Source organism: Canis lupus, chromosome 25, assembly GCF_011100685.1.
Source record: "Canis lupus familiaris isolate Mischka breed German Shepherd chromosome 25, alternate assembly UU_Cfam_GSD_1.0, whole genome shotgun sequence".
Classification (NCBI taxonomy): domain Eukaryota; kingdom Metazoa; phylum Chordata; class Mammalia; order Carnivora; family Canidae; genus Canis; species Canis lupus.
The window spans coordinates 41735287-41758915 of NC_049246.1; the positions used below are offsets into that span (position 1 = coordinate 41735287).

General features: G+C 42.3%; 1 protein-coding gene across 3 annotated transcripts in view; it reads right to left on the reverse strand.

Annotated features, from left to right (window-relative positions):
* PID1 (phosphotyrosine interaction domain containing 1) overlaps nt 1-23629 on the reverse strand; it is a 226057-nt gene that overhangs the window by 113029 nt on the left and 89399 nt on the right. For all 3 annotated transcript variants that reach the window (XM_038574062.1, XM_038574063.1, XM_038574061.1), the window contains one exon: nt 10882-11028. In XM_038574062.1, the coding sequence (XP_038429990.1) occupies nt 10882-11028 (147 nt within the window). The remainder of the gene's footprint in view (nt 1-10881; nt 11029-23629) is intronic.

Below are 23629 nucleotides of genomic sequence, written 5' to 3' on the forward strand. Positions count from 1 at the left end.
TAAAATAATTACAGCTGGAGAAGAACTGGGGTATGAGAAGGAAGAAGGAGACAGATAAACACTTTATGTTTTGTTTTTCATTACTATTTGATGGGTTGTTTTGGTAAATCTCTGCAGGTATCACTTTGATACCATTTTAAAACTTAAGGCAGAAAAAAATCACCTGCAAAGAAAGTCCAGGTTTATATGAGATTATATTCAGTCTATATCTTCTGATGCTTCCTTATTTAAAGCATATTTTTCATTTAACAAACAATAAATTAAACCAGCCCTTCTAGTAGCAGAGGCACTGGTGCTGTAACATGGGAGTTCCTCTAGGGTAAAAAGTAAGTAGAACACTGAAAAGAAATGACATGACCAAAATAAGTAGAAATACATACATACACTTGAAAACGTCTTTTAAACATTAACTTCTTACATTTAAGCACCCTATTTGCATAAACCAGATTTTAGCTTGAAGTTATCTTAACCTTGTAACCATCTCGAGCAATTTGTACAGTCTCTGCTGGAAACCATAAAGTGTATTATTAATGAGTTTTTACCAACTTAATTGGTTTTCTGCATGGTGTTTCTGTAGGTTGCCTCACAGATGAAGTCTACCACAGAGGAGCTATATTTTATCCAGAGAATTAATCCAGGAAAATTTGTAAAATAATTAACATATTTCCCAAATAAATGAACCCTAAATTCAGATAATGATTAAACTAAATTTCCAGAATTAAACCAACAAATTGTTTCAAAGACAAACGATCTAAACAGGAAGTCATGAGGGGAAAATAACTTCTTAATGAGATACTTCTCTCAGACACACACATTATACTCCTAATATTTTCCATATCATTTTCAAAATTATCCTTAAAGCTCTACTGAGAATGGGAGTGGGGGTGGAGCAAAACATTATTCCCTTTCCCTGGGGTAGAACTGTGGATTTTTTTTTTTTACAAACATATACATCCAATATGTAAACTACCAATGGGCAGGACTTAAATCCGTGAATTCCATTCAAAATTTTATGATATCTCTTCCTTTTCAGAAATTTGGATAAAGTAAGTAAAACGAAAAAAGAAAATGTGGCACAAAATAGGAGCAAGATACTTCCATAGATCGATGCTCCTCATTTTTTCTACATGTTAAAGTAGTTTTCTGAATTCCAATGAAAGCATTTTCTTAGGCTTAAGAAATAACATAACCTAAACAACTGCTTAACTGGGAGCATTGTATTTCTTTTTGCTTAGAAAGTTTTGCATTTCTAGAATTCCTCATTTCTAAAGAAACTATCTATAGCGGGCTGAGTAAGACCACCCAAAAGTATTAGGTCCTCTTCTGGAACCTGACATGTTACCTTTTAAGGAAAAAGGGTCCGTGCTGATTCGGTTAAGAATCTGGAGCTAGGGAGATTATCCTGGTTTATCAAGTGGGCACTAAATCCAACCATAAGTGTCTTACGAAAGGCAAAGGGAGGTTTGAAACATAGAAAAGAGGAGGAGGTAGTGTGGCTATATTGGCCGAAACCGGAGTGAAATGGCCATAAGCCAAGGAATGTCTGCAGCACCATAAACCCCAAGAGGCAAGGAGCCGACTTTCTTCTTCAGCTTCCAGAGGAAGCTCCTTGACACCTTGGCTTCTGCCCAGGGATACCCGTTTGGGACTTCTGGTCCCAAAATCTGTGAGAGAATAAATTTCTTTTTTAACCATTGACGTTGCCATTAAGCAGCCCTCAGGAAACCAGCACATACATCATCCCTGCAAATGCATCTGAGTAGGTTGACAATTATTATGCTGAACACACCAGACAAGCCTGACACCGGACAAGTCACAAGTTAGACGGGAAAATGTCACTTTCCCTGAAGTTACAGAAATTCCGATTTGGGCAAAGAAACAAATGTCTAAGTCAGGGTGACTTAGAAGATGATGTTTCCAAAATGTTCCATTTTGAATAGAAATTCTGCCACATAGCTGTCCAAGCAAGCCTTCATCCAAAGAAACTTTCTTCTTTTAAATTTATATTTCAAAACTAAAGTGTAATATCTGTTCATTGTTGAAAACTTAGCCAATGCAAAAAAAAAAAAGAAAAAAATAAGAAAATCACAAATTTTACCCATAATCCTGCTATCCAGGGATCACTTCTGTTCATATTTCAGTGTTTTTACAAAAATAAAATCCTATTCACATTTTGCAGCCAGATTTTTATTTCATTTCATATATTGTGAACATTTTCCACACCGGTATAATTTCTACAACAGAATGTGTCATGACTGCATGTTTTCCATGGTGTTGTGGAACAAAAATATTATAATCTCTCTTTCACGTGCTTTAGATTATCTTCCCAGTTTTCACTAATGAATCTTTGCTGATCTCCCGAGAGTTTTTATTTTATTTTTTTTTAATTTTTATTTATTTATGATAGTCACACAGAGAGAGAGAGAGGCAGAGACACAGGCAGAGGGAGAAGCAGGCTCCATGCAGGGAGCCCGACGTGGGACTCGATCCCGGGTCTCCAGGATCGCGCCTTGGGCCAAAGGCAGGTGCCAAACCACTGCGCCACCCAGGGATCCCTTCCCGAGAGTTTTTAAAGATAAGAAGTAGGCAGTGACATTTGGAGATACAGGACAACACAGTCTTTGACATTAGTCCAAAGGTGAGCTTTAATGTCACACCTGGTTCCCTAGAGTAAAATGCCCATTTCTCAGCCACAGCCTTCATGGTGTGGAACACCAGGAAATAAATAGTTTGAAGGTGTCAAACATCCCCAGAGAATACCTCAATGGGGCAAATAACTCTACTGCCTGCATCATAGGGAAGAGTGACCCCATAAAGAAGCCTACTCAACAAGCATTCAGGCAGACACTCTAAACACTCCTATCAGCTGAAATGAAAATGATGCCTCATATGAAAAGATTTAAGTCATCAAATAACAAAAATGACCTTGTGAAGGGTGAAAAGCTTCGCTGAAGCCACCACAGTTGTCTGTGGGAAGACCAAAGTACAGAATTCAAAGTCCTAAGACTCACAGCCAAAAAACTGACCATCACCAACAAAATATCCTGCCGTGCTGGGCACCACAGCTGTAGCATAGGCAGTGTGTATGTCAAATATATACATGAAGACCAATTCTAGAACCGTATACAGATGCTTCAGTCATCTGCAGAGTTATATCCATTTCCTCCCCTTGATACTTCCAAGTCTGGAAGAGGATGGCCAGGAGAGTGGGCCCAGGGTGTAGGATGAAATAGGAGTGAGACAGACAGTTTTGGTGCTTGGTGGGGAGGACGTTCCTCTGGTTCTCATAGTGTTCTTCCCCACTGATTCTTCTCTTTCTGGCCCTCAGGTATTAGAGGTGGGTACATGTTTACACGTGTAAGTGTATAAGCGGGTACACCTGTCTTGCTTCTTTCTCTTCTATGGCCCTGATCTCCTTGAAGGACCCGACCTCTATGGAACTCCACCTTCATATAACAGGGTGCCCTTTGGCTGTGGCCCCCTGATGGTCTCACAGATACTTTAAATTTCACAATTGTGTTTGAACTCATGACTTCTGAAATCCTGCTTCTCTTTCTCTACCTTGAATAATGTGTTGCCCAATTAGAAACCTGGAATGAAAGCCTGAAAGGGGAGCTGGAGATTTCTCCAATGAATGAGAACATTCCCCGCCATCTGCCACCCACCTGGAAGACAAAAGCCCCTCAGTGTCAAACCACATGCTAGCTGATGGGCATTGCAAGGACCCTGGAGAGTGGCGATTCTCAAACTGAGGCTCATCTCATCTGAAGACCATCCCCCATATATATTCAAGGGGATGGGCTGGGTCGTAACATGGAAGGAAAGGCACCCCTTGCTCTGCCACCTGAGGGTGGCACTTGCTTCTACTCCTATCGCTCTTCCCACATAATGTATTTCTCAGGCCTCGGGTCATTAAGCCTTTCTTTTTTTGTAGTGGACACTTGTGTTGCCTCTCTAGCATCTTCTTCCCCCACTCCATCCTTTTGGAATTTGCGGATTCCAAAGCAAATAAATTTCAAGGACTTAAGTCAATTCCAGTTAGATTTTCTGTTATTTCAACCCAAAGTACCCAAAACCATTGTTTATCTTTGTGTCCCTATTAACATCTGGAAAATCCTAAGAATGTGCAATATATTCTTATAGATGAAGAAAGAAATGAAAGAAGAAAATTAGGATGGGGGAACGGGAGGAGAGAGGAAGGTGGGCCAAAAAAGGTCAGAAAATCTACAAACTGACAAAGAGTAAAAACTGCAGAAAGTTAAAAGCTTGTCTCTTAAACAACAGGTAGTAGCTCACACCAACTTCTACCTTTCGACATTTAGGAAGACACACTCAAGGAAATGTGCTTTGGTTTGTTTACAGGAAAGTCTGAGAAAGAATAAAGAGAAAGTGGATTAGAATCAGATGCCATTTACTCTGAATCTAGAGGTTTACATTTTGGTTTAAACCAAGAGGTTTAAAGAGCCAATAAAGACTACAGGCTCGAATCTTACTTCATATGTTACTATTCTTTATTTGTATTGTGTCTTGATGTTCAAATCAGAAACGTATTTTGCAAGGAAAAAGTCCACACAATTGGCAGAATTAGACTCACGCCATGCCCAAAATGACCTATGCCAAGAAAAGGCTCCAAAATGCATTCGGTCTGGATGACGACACAGTATAATCAATGTTTCTGCCTTCAGTGAATGGGTAAAATCAGGGGCCTTTGGCTAAAATGAAAAAAAAAGAGAGAGAGAGAGAGAGAAAACAGGTCTACATGTCTAATTAAATACAAAACTGAATAAGCACAAAAATCTGTGTGAAATAGATACATGTGATGCCAGTTTTAAATATATTTAAATTCAAATCAAGAGCTCATCTTAAGTAGGGTTGCTGGAATCTACTTGTAAGACTGGTCATCTTACATGTGCGCAAAATGGCAGGATCTGAGGACTGCCTGCAAAGCCCTCAGCTCAGGATCCTCTCTGTCCCATGCAACTGCAAATCGACCACATCCTTCCTGAGAGCTAGTGACCATGCAGTCACTCCTGAATGCATGAGCCTCAGAAAGAATAATAGTAAAATTGTAATGCTGTATGAATCACAAGTTCCTTCTTGGGAATTAGACTGTTCGATGGCTTCTGCCCTCACTAAAGGGAACAGAACAGTGAGGGTCTTCGATGGGACTTCACGTGATGCTAAGCCAAGTGCCTCACTCAGAGGGAGGAGAGATTTGGGAGCTAGAGCATTCTATGAGAGAGTCGGCCAGGTGAGGCCCTGGTGGGGCCTGTGATGACGTGTGAGGGGACAGAGGCAGCTGGATGCCCACGAAGCTGCAGAATGAAGACAAGGGCACTATCACCACGAACGATGACAGAACCAGAGATGGACGCTGGAGAGTGTAAAGAAATACCATATGCTCAATTAGCCCTATTCACCACCCCAACTCCCAAATCCTGTCTGGTGGCCAAGAGGAACTTCCCTCCTGGAGACAATCACAGGACCCTGGCTCCACCCAGCCAGAGTGAGCAGGTGCAGAGGAAAAATCGCCAGGTAAACCAGAACAAAGGCAGGCAGACTCAGATCCAAAAAGGAGACCTGTGTCAGTAACTGCCAACCTGCCTGCCTTTCCTTCTTGCTTCTTTCCCCATCTGTCCTCCCCAGGTATGCTTCCTCCATGTCACTCTCCTTCTTCAACTTATCGTTGTCCTTAAACTCAAACTACTGCCATTCACAAACTTCATAAAGATTTTAAATAAAGATAAATGTTTTAAGATGTGCTAGACCCCCAGTTATGTGTCAGCATCTTTGTTTCAGCATTGCTACTATTTTGCTTTAAAGCTATAAATGCTGGAGGATCCCTGGGTGGCTCAGCAATTGAACACCTGCCTTCAGCCCAGGATATGACCCTGGAGTCCCGGGATCAAGTCCCACATCGGGATCCCTGCATGAAGCTTGCTTCTCCCTCTGCCTGTGTCTCTGTCTCTGTCTCTCTGTGTCTCTCATGAATAAATAAATATTTTAAAAGTAAATAAATAAAAATAAAACTATAAATGCTGGGGGCACCTGGGTGGCTCAGTCGGTTAAGTATCCGTCATTGGCTCAGGTCACGATCCCAGTGTCCTGGGGCTGAGTCCCAAGTCAGGCTCCCTGCTCAGCGGGAAGTCTGCTTCTCCCTCTGCTTCTCCTTCTTTCTCCGTTGCTCCCCCCTGCTTGTGATCTCTCACTCTCTCTCCATCAAATTAAAAAAAAAAACACAATTATAAATGCTGTAAAGCTAGGGACTATCTCTGTGGAATAGGTTTTATATGGTGTTCACATGAGCATACAGGAACTCAATGGACATTTCATGTTTTATTTCCTACGTATGTTTTACAAGGAATGTGATTTTTCATTATAGACTCTCTCTTTCTTCTAGAAAACCAAATAAGAGAGCCTGAGAACTATATTCAAGGTAAAATTATATGATACTTCCAGTACATTTTCCCCATGCTTTCTGGGTTTTGTGAGCGAAGACAAAATTCTAATCCAATTAAACTAGGAAAATTTGAGTCTCAGAACTTTAGGTAAGAGGATGCCTGAAATGCAGTGCCCTTGGTTCTGGCCTATCAAAGATGCAGAAACTGAAGACTGCAGAAATAAAATGACTTGCTAAAACCACATGACACAACCAGTTTTAAGAGCTATCATAGGACACACATAGGAGCCACTTAGAGGTCATTGAGGGAGATGGAATCTAGTGGGAAGAAGCAGAGGCTATGGAGACCCTGATGAAATTCGAAATACAGGCTTTGCCAGATGCTTGCTGGATACTCTGGTACAGGAAAGAACTTCTCTAGGCCTCAAGTAACTCATCTGTGAAATGGCACCACAGATGGCACTTGAACCATGGGGTTGTTGTGAGGACCAAATGGTTCTACATCGCGAGAAGTGCGCAGGAGAATGCTTAATGTGTTACTATCTTAATTACTATCATTATTTCTATATGATTAGTATTTTATTACTAATTATTTATCATCATCATTATCACCATTTCATCAAGGCTTTGCGAACTCTGGCAAGTACGCCCGGAAGTGAGTCAATCCAACCAAGAACAGTGCCCCAGGGAGGATACAGTGGCATCCACAGGTGCTGTCAGGAGGGCACACATCTGATGCACCAGTTACCCAGCCCAGTTCTTTCTTGGATGTCAGCCTCCTGGTCAGCTGGAGCAAACCCATTCTAACCCTACAATGGCCAGCGAGCTCAATCCTCCATGTCCCACCCCATGTCCCATCTCCCCGGGTGTGAATCCACTTCCATCACTTAGGTCACTCACGTGGATCTTTCCACACCCCACACTTGAGCATTGGTCCTCAAGCTCCAGGCAGTGCCCCGGCCCCACAGTCATGAAAACTGCATGGTCGATTTTTAAGTGCAGGTTCTTTTCTGCCTGCTAAGCTGAGCACCTGCATCAAAATCTCTGAAAGAAGGTCCAGAAACCTGCCCTTCAGGGCTTTCTCTCTGTCTCTCACACACACACACACACACACACACACACACACACACACACACACAGAGTTTGAGCAGCACTGGAGATTTACTGGTTCAGGTACTCCTCTATACCTTCCACTTGGCTACAAACCACATGACCCACGACGTCTACTTTGATGCCTTCCTCCACAATTCCATGCACTGTAGGTTTTCAGTGACTATTTATTAAATAAATGTTTGCTAACAAGTCAGAGCCGCCTCGGATTCTGTGGTGCCAGGCAGGAGAAGCCAGGTATGACCAACCATTGCTGCTGCTGCTGCTCCTATTGCTGCAAAATCAGAACACAGCATCAGATGCTCTGAAAACCTCCAAGGAGAGTAGGGGCAGGCGCGTCCTAATGGTATGCAGTGGGGTTTGCAGTTAAATAACTCCACTCCAGGGAGGAAAAAAAAAAAAAAAAGTGGCAGCAGTAGAGGAAAACACACAAAGACCCAGCTGCCCACAACATGAATAGCCTGGCAGGGCAATCCCATCAGGACCCACGGAGAATACAGATCAGAGGGAAATGCAAAATCTGAGATGAGCCAGGGCCTCGATGGTGCTAACCATAATCCATTTTCAACTCCCTTTTCCTTTGCTTCCTCCTGCCTCTCTCCCTCCCAAAGCCACAGTTATGCAAGCACAACTTGAGAGCTGTTTAGGCAAAAAGAACTAGCACTGTGTGCAGATGGAGGGTCCTGTCCGCGGGCCCCGCAGCTGGGCCTGGCTACATTGTGCTCATTATTCCTGGCAGGAGGGAGCCCGAGAGAGAGCTCCTCCTTCTGCAGCTGGCATTTTGTGAGCGAAGTTACTCCGTAAGAATCAGAGAGGAAACACTGCATTTTGTTCCTGTGGATGATGGAGTTGGTGGGGGGCGGGTGGGGGGAGGGTGGGGAGGATGGGGAGGTCAGGACATTCTGAACAGAAATTTCAAGGCTCAAACATATAACTTTTTGGTTGTTTTTCTATGGGAGGAATGTGACCTCTGAACACAAACCTGGTATTATCACTGAGAATTAAAGAATGGAAGTCTCCCAGGGTGTTCAAATGTTAACTGATAAAGTGCATAATCGTGTACAATCTGAAGAATGATACTTTGGGGGGTTTTCTTCCTTCAAACGGAATCGTAAAGCTAGAGTTGGCCCAGATCCCTGAGTGCAGGTCATGATGATGTACACCTGGAATCCCATCTTCAGGATTTCCAGGGAAAGCGAGTTCATAAACTTTATAGCCTCGTGGAATGTGTTTTTGACCCTGAATGCCAAAGTTCTACTCTGTGTCCAGGTGAAATCACGGATGATCTCCCTTTGTCTCTCGCTGGCCCCACGGACTGATGCGAGGGCCACCTCACTCTCCTCTGTGTGCTCTTCTGAATTCCTTCTATTTTTTTTTTCCCCAACATCTTTTTAGAAGCAAAACAAATGAGCACAGCCTAAGGCAATACACTGAAAAATACTCCATGAATCTCGAACCCTCTGCTCCTTTTCAGGAAAATGATAGTTTTTAATCTCCTAGCAAATATTTCTCTCTAGCAAATCTGTTTCTCTGTCTCTCTCTGAGACACACACACACACACACACACACACACTTCATATCCCGACTGATTGCTAGGTCTTTTATTCTGTAACTGCATTTTTCTCCTCCCATTTAAGCATACTCTGCAGACTTTATCAAACAAAACTCTCCTCCTTTTACTTGTCCCTACTGACTTCATCTTGCTTTTGAGGGACCATGTTCCCCAATAAGAACAAAATTCAAAATGACTCTAGGAAATCTCTAAAGTCTATAGAACACAATGTGATCTCGTATCACTTTCAAATGTAATGAGTATTTTCCCAATTCCTTTGTATCATCCGTTCACCAAAAAAGCATTGCCTACACTGGGACCTCATGCCACTTCTTTGGATCCACTATCTCCAGCTGAACCAGAGTCTCTGGCAACTGCTCTTTGGAAGCTGAAAGTTCACCTTAGCATAGTTACCACATAAAATCACCCCCTTTTTTTTTAATGTTGTCCTATGACTCACTTGCCTAAATCTGATGGTCCCCTGTAGTAATTAGAACAAAGTCTAAACTCCCTGCCTCCATGATGACAAGGCTCATTCTCTACCCAGACCCCTGCCTGACCACACCATAGGACACAACTTTCTTGACTTCCCAGTTCTCCTGCCCCTTCTTCTCTATTACAAAGATAGTAGACCATCTCTGCCTCTGAGAATTAGCACTCCCTGTCCCTTTGGCCTGAAAGATTCTTCCCCAAGTTCTCCCAGACTGGCTTTCTCAACAGCCAATGCTTGTTTACCTGTACTTTCTCCTCCCTCCTCCCCAACTAGAAGTTAGACCCTACAAAGATGTTGGGGGCTGTTGCTCCCACTGTCCCCGGTGCTGGGCAGACAGTGAGCACCCAGTGGGTATTTGTGGGATGAGTGAACATGTATGGAGTGTTGTGTACACAACCCTCACTCAAGATTTCTGTAGGCTCCAATCTGACCATAGCTATGCAAGAACTGGGGAGGTGATGGAAAATTCTGGCAAGAGAGATCAATGGGCCTTGACTCCCTTAAGCCAGAAAAGCGATAAGGAAAGGAGTGTGTCCACAAGGTTATAATAGAAACCTGCAAACATACATTTTGTTTTATTTTTTATCTTCACTACTCAATTTTCTGCCCCTTAATTTAATCTTTTATTCCTCAAAACAAATTGTTGATGACAAAGTATGCATAAACATATTTTCTTTGTTACCTCTGAACGGGTCGCTATATTCATCAACTTAAGTAAAAAAGAATATCATGTGAGAAAGAACCCAAAAAAGCTTACCAAAATTATACATTTCATTTCTAGGGTTTTTTTTTAATGTCAGCATTACAGTTTACACAAGTGAAAAAAAATGGTTTTTAATGGATTCTGAGGCATGAATATTAGTATAAATTCTGAGAGCTGAAAAAGAAAAATTCTGAGAGCTGAAGCCAAACAAAAATGCAAAATAACCCCCAAAGGAGAAGTACACTGTTGAGAAACTTGTTTTTTATTTCCTTAAGATGTGTTTTATTCAGGGTGCAAACACAAAGGGAGGAAGTATCGCTAAGGACAGAACTTTTCTTATAAAGCCCCAAATCCACAGGGCTACAGCAAATATAGGGAGAATACGATTTTATTCATACACCAAAACTCATGTCTTTAATGTATATCTGGAAACAATGAAGAGTGGTAGATCACTAAAAAGACAGCAGGGTATGGATTCACCCAACCATCACTTAATGGTCCTTATTAGTCATTTTACATTTTCATTCCTTTAAAAAGTAACCACTGGGAAACAAGTGTCCTAAGGTGACACCTCCTTTTGTTTGTCCCACCAAGAGGGCCCCAGCGGGCCACGTGCCACGTACCTTGCAGCCACTGTGAGTCCTGGTCTTCATCAGGGGTGTAGTGGTGCACAGCTCGATGGCCTCGGGCTCATGGAAGATGACTGCTGGGAGGGGTTCCTTTTTCAGTGTTAGGACATTCAATTTAGACTTCAGCATGGTCTGAAAGTGCTGAAAAGCAAGATAGATCAATCAATCAACCAACCAACCAACCATAGTTAACTTTTTTTGGCACTGAACGTGGCACAATGGTAGAACAAACCCAGTAACAAAATCTTTGCTTTATTATTTCTCTTTCACTAGGGGAAGTCAAGAGATACTTAGTGAAATGTAGGGAAAAATACTGTCAGGATACCGCTAATTTAACACTGTGGGAAACGGCCAACCCCCACACAGAGACCACGGAAACATGGGCCAGCAGTAGAATCACCCAGGATCATGCTCTGAGAAGTTCTTTCAAAATGATACATAAAGATAGAACCCTAGAGATTTAACCCCATGCCCATTTCAGCTAAATAAGTGAAGATGTTCAGAAGAAAATGTTATCAGAGCTACCTGGGGGCACTGTCTAGAAAGAACAGGGGAGGACAAGACCCAGTAAAAACACGAGACTCCTGCTCTCTGCCCTCCCCAGTTGTGCCATACACTGGCTATAGGACCTTAGGAAATTCACAGCTTCTCAACAGGCCATTTCATCTCCTGGTCCAGGTAAATATCTATTCCATACGCAGCTCCTGTTGGTACTGGTTTTAAAATATGCCCAGAATCCAAGTGCATTTAATCACTACTATGTATACCCCCAGACCAGGGCAGGCCCCATCTTTGTTTGGTCTGCAATAGCAATGGTCTGACCACTTCCAACCTCGCCTCAACGCAGGTATTACCACAGTACAGCCAGGGGGCAGCCTTCTAAAATTGAATCATGGCATGTCACCCCTTTGCTAAGACTCCCCCAAGCCTTTCCTTCTTTTCATAGAAAAATTCCAAGTCCTTTTCCTGGCCTTGGAGTCCATGCACATTTCAGGGACTTCTGCTTCTCTAACCTCATCTCCCACCCCTCTGCTCACTTGGATCCTGCCACAGTGGCTTCTTTATTCTTCTGAGAATAAGGCAAAGGCTCATGTGCCTTGGAACCTCTGAACATGTTACTCCTGCCCTCGTATCTGCATGCCTGGTTTCCTTATCTTCTTGAAGGCCTTGATCAAATGTCACCTTATGAGACCGTCCTTCTTTATCATCATTATCTACAATAATATGTGTGTGTGCACATATACACAGATGGCTTCATGGGCGTGCAACCTGTGCCATCACAACAGGGTCCCATGCTCAGGAGAGCTCCATGCTGGCTTTTACTGCCTTGAGTCAATGTCACAATCTTGAAATCCTTCATAACTTCATCTTTGAGTCTGCGTTTCGTAAGCTAAGTCCAAGGAGACAGTAGAGTACACGCATGAGTAGAGGAGATACACACAGTATGGGCGTCCCCTGATGTCTAGGAATTCAACGAGATGCAAAGTGAGTACAAGGTAAGCATGTTAAGCCTATGGCTCAGTAAGCAGTGCACTGGCAGCCCCGAGAGGCCAGGCTTTAGAAGCAGAACTTGCTTCAAATGTAGAAAGAGGTCAGATGCATTCTAACAAACATGAGTGATCAAAGAACCCTAGCATATCCCTTTTATTTGTCTGACTTTCCTGTAGTAGGCAAGTGTTCACACTGAAAACGACAACAGAGAAGGAATGGGACAGGCAGGGCCACCATAGCTGCTGCTGCTGCTGCTGCTCCTCCTCCTCCTCCTCCTCCTCCTCCTCCTCCTGTCAGGCGTCCTCACTAATCAGCAAACCAAAGGTAAAGTGTCAGGAGAATGTGAATGTATTAAAGATGAAAGAAAAACAGGCGGTTAGTTTTGTAGCATGTTTCCACTGTTCTGATAAGCACAAAATGCAGATGCACCCGTGAACTAGGAAATACAAATCGTGTGATTTCAATGATCCCACTCCTATATTTGTATTTCAAGTGGGCACCGCACAACATAATGATGAATGGCAGATTCCTGTCAATAATCTCAGTTTTGAATTTTCTTTACTTAGAACACATGAGATAGCAAAAGCAACCAACCAGCCAAACAGGGAAGGAAAGAGACAGGCAAGGCAGCCAAAAAAACACCATGACTATCGCAGAAAGAGATCCATGAAAGAAAGGAAAAAGTTTAATGTTTCAGTACCTGTAGTGGCACTTTTTTCTACTTTTTGAGTAGAGGATACTACATTTCCACGTTGCCCTGGGCCTCGCCAATTATGTAGCCAGCTCCACACACATATACACTCATCACTGTCTATTTCCTTCCTCTGCTTTATTATTCTCATCACTACTTATCACCACTCCAAAATTATGTATTTTGTTTATCTTATTTTCTGTCATCTTCTATTAGGATATAAATGCCGTAAGAGCAGAAACTGTCTTATTCAATGAAGAATCCCAAGGGCTGGGAGGCCTAGGTGGCTCAGTGGTTGAGCCTTTGGCTCAGGGTGTGATCCCGGGGTCTATGATCAACTCCTGCATTGGGCTCCCCACAGGGAGCCTGCTTCTCCCTCTGCCTGTGTCTCTGCCAATCTCTCTCTCTCTCTCTCTCTCTCTCTCTCCCCTCTCATGAATGAATAAATAAAATCTTAAAAACAACACAAAACAAAATCCCAAGGCCCTAAAACAGTTTCACAGGTCCACATAGAATCTACTAGAACTCCCAACTGGCCACGCTGATGGTCACTTTTATGTGCCAACTTGCGTAGACTACTGCACTGTTAGTCAAACACTAACCCAGGCGTTGCTGTGAAGATAGTTGGGAGGAGGTATGGTTAAAGTCCATATCATTTGAATTGCAGACACAGCCTAGATAATCTGAGTAGACTTGATTCAATCAATTGGAAGACTTTAACAGATAAGGTGAGGCTAGGCTTCCCCAAGGAGGAAGATGTTCTAGCTGTGGACAGCAGCTTCAGTCCCTGCCGAGAGTCCCCGCCTGCCCTCCCTGACAGCCTGCCCCAGCCATCTCAGACTTGCCTGGCCAGCCTCCACAACAACTGCATAAGCCCATTCCTTGAATAAATCTTGATGTGTATCTCCTACTAGTTTCATCTCTTTGATTTAACCCTAATACTGCCACCTTCTAGGATGCAAAGTTGCTGGGCCTGGTATTTCTTCAAATGGAAGAGACATGTCTTTATATTTCCCAGTGAGTGTGGATTTGCATTTTTAAAAGCCATAAGGGTGAGTTTTCATACTATTCTGGAAGCTTCTTTGTTCTTAATCAATTCTAGTCCAACATGTGGGGGTACAAAAGTGTCTGAGAGGAGCACCACAGACCTAAGAGTGAGAGGCAAAGCTGTTTGCCACTGTGGGACTGCAACTGAGCCCACACGATGAAGAGGGTCCAGGGGAGGGTGGCTCAGAAGAGGAGGCAGTGAGCAGGTGGGGAGGCTGTCCCCCATCTGCCACTTTGCTGAAGCTCTATGAGAAGTACATGAAACCCCGGCTCGATTCAGCCTGACTTGTGCCACACAATAAGTTCCTAAAGATGGCACCAGAAGTGACTCTACTCTCAAGAGGCCTGGACCACCACCCTGCTGCCCAGAAGCTCTGGAATTGTCTTCCCTGTCCCCACTGTGGGACCAAATATCACGGCTACCGGTTCAGTCGCTGAGCACAGAGAGAGCCTGGAAGCTGCAGGTTGGCACACACGTTTTTAAAACCCAAAACTTGGGACAGGAAGATAATGGACTTCAAATGCCAACTTCAAGAGGTACTGTGTAATCAGAGCTACCAGACTCTCCAGAGCCTTGGCATCTCCCACCAGGCCGGCGTGTGCCACACATCAGCTCAGTGGCTCACGGTGCACACCTTCCCTGAACACCCGCACCCAGCCAGACACGGTGGCGGGCACAGCTGGAACAGAAATCCAGTGTCAGCCTCTGCCTGAAAGGCTTTCTCAGAGTAGCTGGAGACTGGTAAACCAGATGACAACCGCAAATCTGGGTAAGTTCAGCGGAGAGTTGAAGAGAGAGGCCAAGGCAGTATCTAAACGTGAAATTGAGAAATCATTCCATTTTTTAAAGAAGTGTGTGTTTTTTTAATGGCTTTGTCCTTTTTGCCCACAATGAAAGGATGAGGGTAAGCAGGGAAATACTCTATGAGTTATCTGATGAGTCACTGCGTCTACAGTATTACATCTTTTTTATAGAAAATTAACATACTTATGTAACTCGGAGTCGCTCTCGTAAATCTTCCAAGTGGTAGAGGTGTGATCGTGTTAGCTGTTTGTGATAAGAACACTCCTGTGCCCCCTCTGAGGACATTTCCCCACTGCTATCTAGCTGCTTTGTGGGGCGGGGATGTCCCTGTCCCCTAGCCCTCAGAAAGAATAAGGATAAAGAGTACTGCATGTCCCTGGCCAAAGGCATTGGCTGAATGGACTCTTCTAGAAGACTGATATACAAGGTTGCCAGGCCAGGGTTGATGTGAGCACAGAGCTGCTGCTGCCCTGTGCACCTGCCAAGGTCAGTCTGAGAATGAGGCCACACAGAGACGGAGGGCCAAGATATGGAGGGTCACAGACTTGACATTGCTGAGCCCTGCCTGGATCCAGCCGCATCCGACTCAGATCCATCCATGGACTTACAGAGAATATGAACCAATATATTCCCTGTTATGCTTCGGTGAGCTTGGGTTAGGTGTCTGATCCCTGCAACGAAAAGAGTCTCGCCAACACAAATTACTTTTCGATGAACAGAAAAATTGTCTGAGACCATAAAGTGGAGCCACTAACAAAACTTTAAAAGGACTTCATAAATGTTAAACTGCAGAAGCAAATGGCAACATTATAGTAAAAAAAATTAAAAAAAAAAAAAGAAAGAAAAAAGACAGCGATCTTGCACTTTGTTTCCTGAACAGGCTGAGCCTTAATGATAAATCGCCAATAATAATCTAAAGGAGGTATTACAATCCTCAGGTTATTCACATCTACAATAAAGGCCTCTGAGCTACTGAGAAAATGAGACAAATTCCAAGTCTCAAGAGATAGCCAAAGAGCACATTCACAATGACACCAATTCAGGTGGCAAGCTCTCTTGCTGGGTAGCAAAAACAGAGATGGGACAACCAGCTCTATCAGAATTGTGTGGCCTTGTACTTCTTGTCTTCCCGGCTTTCCCATCTGTCAAGCGTAAAGTGCTACGTTAGGCCATGTCAAAAATGGTATTGCGTGTTCTTTGCGTGGGGAGAAAAGTGTGACAAAGACAATGCAACTTAACATAATCCAGGAGCATTTTGAAAAGGCAACAAAAGAGGAATCGAATAGAGGAGTTTGGAAAGGCGACTGCTCCCAAATGAAAGATGCACAGAGTTCCATAAAGCAAATGTGTTATTCATTCTTAAAGGAGGGAAGTGAATAGTGTTGTAGAAAATTAGGGCACTGCCCCGGACAAATTAAACAAAGCTCAGCTTTCTGCATTTGGTGCTTTATGTGCAATCCTAAAATAGAACCTCTAAATCAAGCCCCATTATGCGGATGGGGTAATCGCCATGCCCTGTATAATTTTACAGTTGGCGCTTCCTACTCCTATTCAGACATTAATCTCTGACAGTTTAGCAGGCAAGGATTTACATATTTTACCAATTCAAATCGGGTGTATCTCACCTTTGTATTGACTCTGTATCCAAAATATAAAGCATCTTTTGAAGACAAATCCTGCTTCCTCTTTTTCTAAGATAGTTGGAACACTATCCTCACTCAAATTAAAGAAAAGGCATTAAGGTTTTAATCCCTGGTTCATCCTTGCATTGTGAAGACAAGCTAAAATGGTCAGTTTTAACTTGCAAATTACTGATTCAGTAATGCCCCTAATCAAGTTTCAGAAATATTGCAAATGTTCTCCTTAAGAGAACCACAAGGAACAAGTGGGTGAACCAAATAAATGGAAAACTTCAGTACCCCAAACAAATGTTAATTTGTACCAGCGTGCAAAAATCAGTAGCGCTTTTACAGTCTGTTCATAACCACACTGAAGTTTATTACTTGGGGGTACGTAAGAATTAATTAAACTTAGTTGTGGTTTCCTTACATTTTATAGCACTTATTTTTAAAAAAGTAGATTCAAGCCCCAAACATGAGAAAAGAAACCACTGCAATACGCCACTGTGACTCTCAAGACGATCTCACTTATCATTTTTAATGTAAATTCTCAGATTTCTGTTTTTTTATATATTTATTCCAGCATTTTCTTCACAAAACAAAATAACATAAAAGCAAGAAAAATATTTTCCTGTTACATAAACAGCAAATGAATTGTTATATGATTCAGAGTAACTACATGAATGAATGAAAGAAAATTTGACTTAAATTCAATTTTCACTTAACTACGTTTTAATGCAAAAGACTTTTTCATTTTTGTCCTTTTTAAAGTAAAACAGGGTTGGAAAATCTCCCCCCAAGTCCACCAAGCATACACAAAATCTCACTCTTTTCACTTCGAGGATTAATTTTTATAATGCAGTTTATGTTGATGTGGTATTTCCAGAAAAGAAAGACCTACAGCAGTCTGGCATTTCTCTTCTTGCTGCAAAGTGTCCTAGTAACTGCCTTATTGAAAAAAGTTCCAACTTAATTTTAAAGGCCTACCTCCAGACACTCCTAAATTTAAAAGGCTGTCTATATCTGTTAAAGTGATAGCTATTATTACATCAACTGAAAATACTCATGTTCACACACCCATATTTATTCATGCAGTTTTAATTATGGAAGCATTTCTTTTGAACATCACAGATTCTCTCAAGAGATTATGTGGGAGAGGCACAAAAATAGCTCAATGCCCACAGAGCATGCAGAAAGCCCCCAAGGCTCCTAAAGAGCTCACTGGGGAGTAGGAAGATTTCAGCGCACATACACATGAATACAAAGGTCCGAAAAGGTGCATTAAAAGTATGGTATTGTAAGCATCTGGCAGTACATGTGACATGGTTTAATATCATCTGAAGGCAGTTAAGTTAAAGGTCTATGCTACAAACTGTAAAGCAATGACTAAAACCAACAAACCAAAAACTTACGTGCACTAATAGAAAAAAAATAGGATCGTAAAAAAGAAGGCAGAAAGAGAGGGAAAAGGTAACAACTATAAAAACCCAGATGAGACAAAGAGAAAATAAATCATGAAGTGATAGGTTTAAAATCTATAAAATTGATACCCCCTAATAAAAAAGAAGGCACATTTGGTGAGATTTGATGAAGGAAGCCCAATTCTATGTTGCCTATAAGAAATTCACTTAAAACATAAAGAAGCAAACACTACTGATAGGCCACAAAGGAAAAATAGACATAAACTACAAATACGGTTGGAGATTTCAATCCTGTGCTCTCCAAAATTGATAGAATACATAAACAAAAAAGCAGCAAGGATCTCTAAACTTTGAAGACCACCACCAACCAGCCTGACAAAATTGACATTTATAGACCACTGCATCCAAAAACAACAGAATTCAAGAGTAGAGAATACAGACTTCACCAAAACAGACCAAATTCTGGGCCATAAAAAAAATGATTAAAAAAAAATAAAATAAAAAGCACCTCAGTAAATTTAAGATTCAAATCCTACAAAGAAAAATCAACAGGAAAATCTCTGTAAAATATTCAAATACACGGAAGCTAACACAGTTCCAAATAACCCCTGAATCAAAGAATAAATCAAAAGACAAGGCGGAAAGTACTTTGAACTGAATGGAAATGAAAACGTAACACAACAAAATTTCTGAGATGCCACTAAAACGTATGTAAGGGGAATTCTATAGCACAAAATGCCAATATTAGAAAAGAAGAACTCTCTTCAATAAACTCAGCTTCAACCAAAAAAAAAAAAAAAAAAGGAAAACTATACAGAGTAAATGAAACCCAAAGTGAATAGAAGAAACCAAATAATAAAGATCAGAGGAGAAAGTCAATAAAGTATAACACAAGAAATCAATAATCAATTCGATGGCCTATCTGCAAGCTCACTCACTTTTCCTTTGTGTCTGCTGAGCCTACGGATGAGCTCATCAAAGATCCTCTTCATCTCTGTTACCTCTGTTGTTGTTTTCCTTCTTATTCTTGTTTTCCTTAGCACTTTCGTGTGATTCTTTCTTTGCTGAAATTCCCCATATGTTCAGGCCTGTTCTCTACTTTGTTCACAGGAGCCTTTAAATATTTATCAGTTATTTTAAATGCCATATCGGAGTCATCTCTGAGCCTGTTCTGTTAATGGCTTGATCTCCTCACTATGGATTGGTTTCCTCCTGACTTTCTGTGCCTCTCCTATTTTCCTACTGGATTCTGGATGGTGTGCAGTCGAGTCCAAGGGAAATAGCACTTAAACCTGAAACCGACCACATCCCTTCTGCTCGGGCAACGGTATGGTGCACCAAGTCAATCTTGTCTGCAATTGGTCTGGCTTGGGTTTTGTTGCTACACCACAGATTCTGGCTCCTCTAGAACTGCTTTGTCTTTAGTGTGGGGTCTGCTTAGCTGGGAGGTGTGTCTCCATGTTCCTGCTCCTTCTTGCAGACCTCTCTGTACACCACCTGGGACTCAGAGTGTCTCCCTCCCCATTCATCCCCGGCCCCCATAGGGATGCAATTGCTTGATACTAGGTGCCTTCAAACTGGGAGTGTGTTGGGGTGGGGGAGCAAGGAAGGGTTCTTCCCTCTTTGTTCCACCTCAGCCTTGGGCAGGTCCTATGTCCTATGGTCTTAGAAGTCAGGCCTTGGAAGTGATTTTGCCTTTGTCCTCACTGTTCAGAGACTATGACTTGTGTTCCTTAGAAGAAAAGACTCCAGGTGCATGGCGTTGCCCATGGCAGCCATACTCAGCCTTAGACCAGCAAAGGAGGCTTGTTCTGGCCTCCAACCTCACTGTCAATAGTTCTCCTGAGTCCCAGTGGTGCTCTATTTAGAAAGGCTGATGAGTTATTGCAAATTCCCTGTGGGTAAAGAGTAACCAGGGGCTCTTCACGCCAGTACTATCCAACAATTGGCCTCTAAGATTAGTTAAGAATGTCAGCTGAATTTGTCTTACCCTCTTGCCTTGCCTTCCACCATTCTCCACTACAAGTGAGCCATAACTCATGTGGTCTTTTTTTTTTTTTTTTGGAGGCCTTGTTTTGTATGTATTTTGGACCAGTTGGATATACTATGACCTTGGTTCTTTGATGGGGTTCAAGGGTCTGATTTTGTAAATTAGCTGGCTTTTTTGTTGTTGTTAATAGGCTAGAAGGTGATGCTCTTCTTGCTGTCTTCATTGTAGGCAGAAGCCAGATCAGATTTATATTTTCAATCAACCAAAACTAAGTGCCCTAAAGAATGCTTTGTATTTGGAAAAATACATATAAAATGTTATGAAATATATATCAGCATTATCCATAATTCCCAAAGGTCCTTTCCCCCCAAAACCCTGTTTCTTTCCCACTCAGATATTTATTTATGTGACCATGGATGCAGACTACCATCTGGGTGTGGTCAGCCTCCTCCCACCCTTCTCAGACACCTCCTCTTATATTTTGGCCTTGGGCTCCCTCATGAACAAATGTGGAAACATGAACCCTGAAGCTCTCTGTAGGATGAATTACAATCCAGAAATGCAGAATATTAATAGGAACAACCTTCCAGATGACCTAGATCAACTCCCTCATTTCACAGATGAAGCAACTGAAGCCCAGAAAAGTGAAGTAACTTATCCAATGTCCTCCCAAGCTCCAGGCGCTAAGACATCCAGGCCCAGAAGCCCAGAAGACCAGCCCTATAATGACCGTTTCAGTCCTCAACTAGCATGCCAAGCTGGATCATTTATGCACTGTCTAGAGCTAAGGCTGCTGCTGTATCATCTTTTAAAACTGCGTAATAGACTTCATTTGTAATCAACAATATAAGGCATGGAATGAAATGAAAGGTTTTAGAATCAGAAAGTCCTAGGTTCAGTCATGAGTCTAAATAAATGACTCATCATACAAGAGGTCCAGTAATTGATAAACATGTGTGTGTGTGCACGCGCGCGCGCGTGTGTGTATGTGTGTGTGGTGGGGGTTTCACACCTCTCATCAAGTGCCAAAGGCACTTGACAAGGATTATCCCATTTACCTTCCAATAACATTCTGAATAAAGCAGGGCAGATTCACTCTAAGACACTCTGATGTCAAGGCCCGGATTTTCTAAGATATCCTACAATACTTCCCCCTTCCATTAAATACCTAGAGGAGGAACTGGAACATGTACACACAAACACACACACACAAACACACACGCACACATTATCTTTATTCTTTTCTCTCCCTATTTTCTGCCATTTAAATTTAGACAACCACTTTAAAATATCGGGAAGCATAGGGGCGCCTGCGTGGCTCAGCCAGTTAATTGTCTGACTCTTGATTTTGGCTCAGGTCATAATCTCAGGGTAGTGGGATCAAGCCTCCTATCAGGCTCTGACCATGGAGTCTGCTTGAGATTCTCTCTCCCCCTCAGCCTCTTCCCCACCTACTCACACTCTCCCTCTTTCTAAAAAATTAAATTAAATTAAAAAATCTGGAAGCACATACATAAAAGCATTAACAGTACTGCTTCTTATTGTGGAATTGCATGTAATTTTTTTCTCTTCTTTCCTTTTGCTCATTTATATTTTCATCATGCAAAAAGCCAACTCTGATTAATTTTCTGTAAATTTTAATGTAAGTTATTTGCAGTTAAATAGTAGCTGAGGCACAGATGAGGGGGATGCCTAGCCATGTCCTTCCTGGATGCGCTCAGGTGCATGAGTGAAAGACAAGGCCACGTTTAAAAGCCAGACCAGGGCAGCCCCAGTGGCTCAGCAGTTTAGCACCGCCTTCAGCCCAGGGCCTGATCCTGGAGACCCGGGGTTGAGTCCCACTTCGGGCTCCCTGCATGGAGCGTGCTTCTCCCTCTGCCTGTGTCTCTACCTCTCTGTCTCTCTGTTTTTCATGAATAAATAAATAAAATCTTTAAAAAATAAATAAATAAAAATTAAAAAATAAAAACCAGACCAAAGCCAACTGCACAGCAAGAAACACCCCAAGTGCCTGTCTTCCTTCAAAGCAATAAATGAGGGCAGAGAGTATAGAACAAAAACAAAACAGTGTAAACACACTTTTAAAAGACTGAAGTCAGACAAAACAAGGTAAGATTTGGAAATCAAACCAAATGTTATGAGTGTAAGATTCCAAAGAGTGTTTCTCATATTTCCCCAAGGGACTTCATTTGGCCCCTGAGCAGAACCCCAGGGACACCTTTATGTTCCACTTCGAAATACTTGCTTTATGGTATCAGTGAACCCTGTGCTCATGAGGACACAGCAGACACATATTATGAACACACATATATTTACATCCACGCTCATTTGGTTTTATTTTCACTAGACAAAATTCCCCTGCAGGACTCTATTTTGGTGGATACACGACTGAACATTATCTTGGCAGGTTGGAAAGAAACTAAAAATAATTCTGTCCCCAGGCTTCAAGTGGTCAGGAAGGTACCGTGCCAGGGACTGGGGAAGCCAGAGTTTGCTTTCATCAGGACTCAGTGGAGGGTACTATGGTATCCCAGAGAGGACAGGGGATTCATTTGCTATACGTGGTACCTTTAGAAGAGTTTAAAAAAAAAAGAGAAAGAGAGTTAAAAGTTGTCCATATCAAGGAAGACACCTCTTATATTCTGTTGGCATTCCTCTTAATTATGATCACATCTAGAAAGGCTTTCCCAAAACTCCCCACCTCCCAGCCCAGGTAAAATGAACCTTTTTGCCTAAACTGGACCATGGAAAATAATCAGGATTTTCATGCCACCTTAACACCTGAATGCACTGCTTACCTACAGTCTCTTTGGATCCTTTGTCCCTACCTAAGTGCTTGACATGGAGCAGCTACTAAATACATGTGTAATGCATAAACCATTAATTAAATGAAGTAAAACAATATTTTTGGAATAAAAAAAAAAAACACAATGTCTTCAAACTAAACACATGCCTGAGTCACACTTCTCTCAGCTCATTCTGTTTCATTCCTTGATTCCATACCACTTCCTGCTACCATCGGCCAGACTGCTCCTCTCTGAAAATCACCTTGGCAATGAGCTCTGGTCCAGGTCCACAACCAGACAAACATCCAACCTCCCTAGCAGGAAGCTGGCAACTCTCAGCCACTAGAACCATGACTAATGGCCCCACTTGGGTCCCCTGAAATCATGCAAATCCATTAAGCTTCCTCGGAGATGAAGGGATCTGTGCCTGCAGCCCCATAGGAAGCCACATGTAAAAGAGACAGGCCACCACACTACAACAGCAGAAAAGGCTCATTCCCACCCAACCCTGGTGTAGATGGCAAACCATTTCAATGAGGAAAATGACCCCTTCTAGAGTTACAGCCAAAAGGTCCAAACATCTGAAGAAGAGCCTCTCTTCTGTCCTCCAAATGGTTTAGGACTGGAATGCCCTTCCTAAACCAAGGGACCCCATAGGCAAATGTCAACTATTCATCAGTGTAGCATACATGGGAAAGCAAGCAAAAAGTAGGAAAAAGAAAGAGAGGAAGGAACAAGAAGATTTGGAAAAGTCTTTATCCAAAAAATAGAAAAGAAAAAGAAAAGAAAGAGTACTACCTTCCCGGTGCTGTCATAACAAAGTACCAAAACCTGGTGGCTTGAAACCACAGAACTTTATTGTCTAATAGTTCTAGAGCCTTGAAGTCCAAAA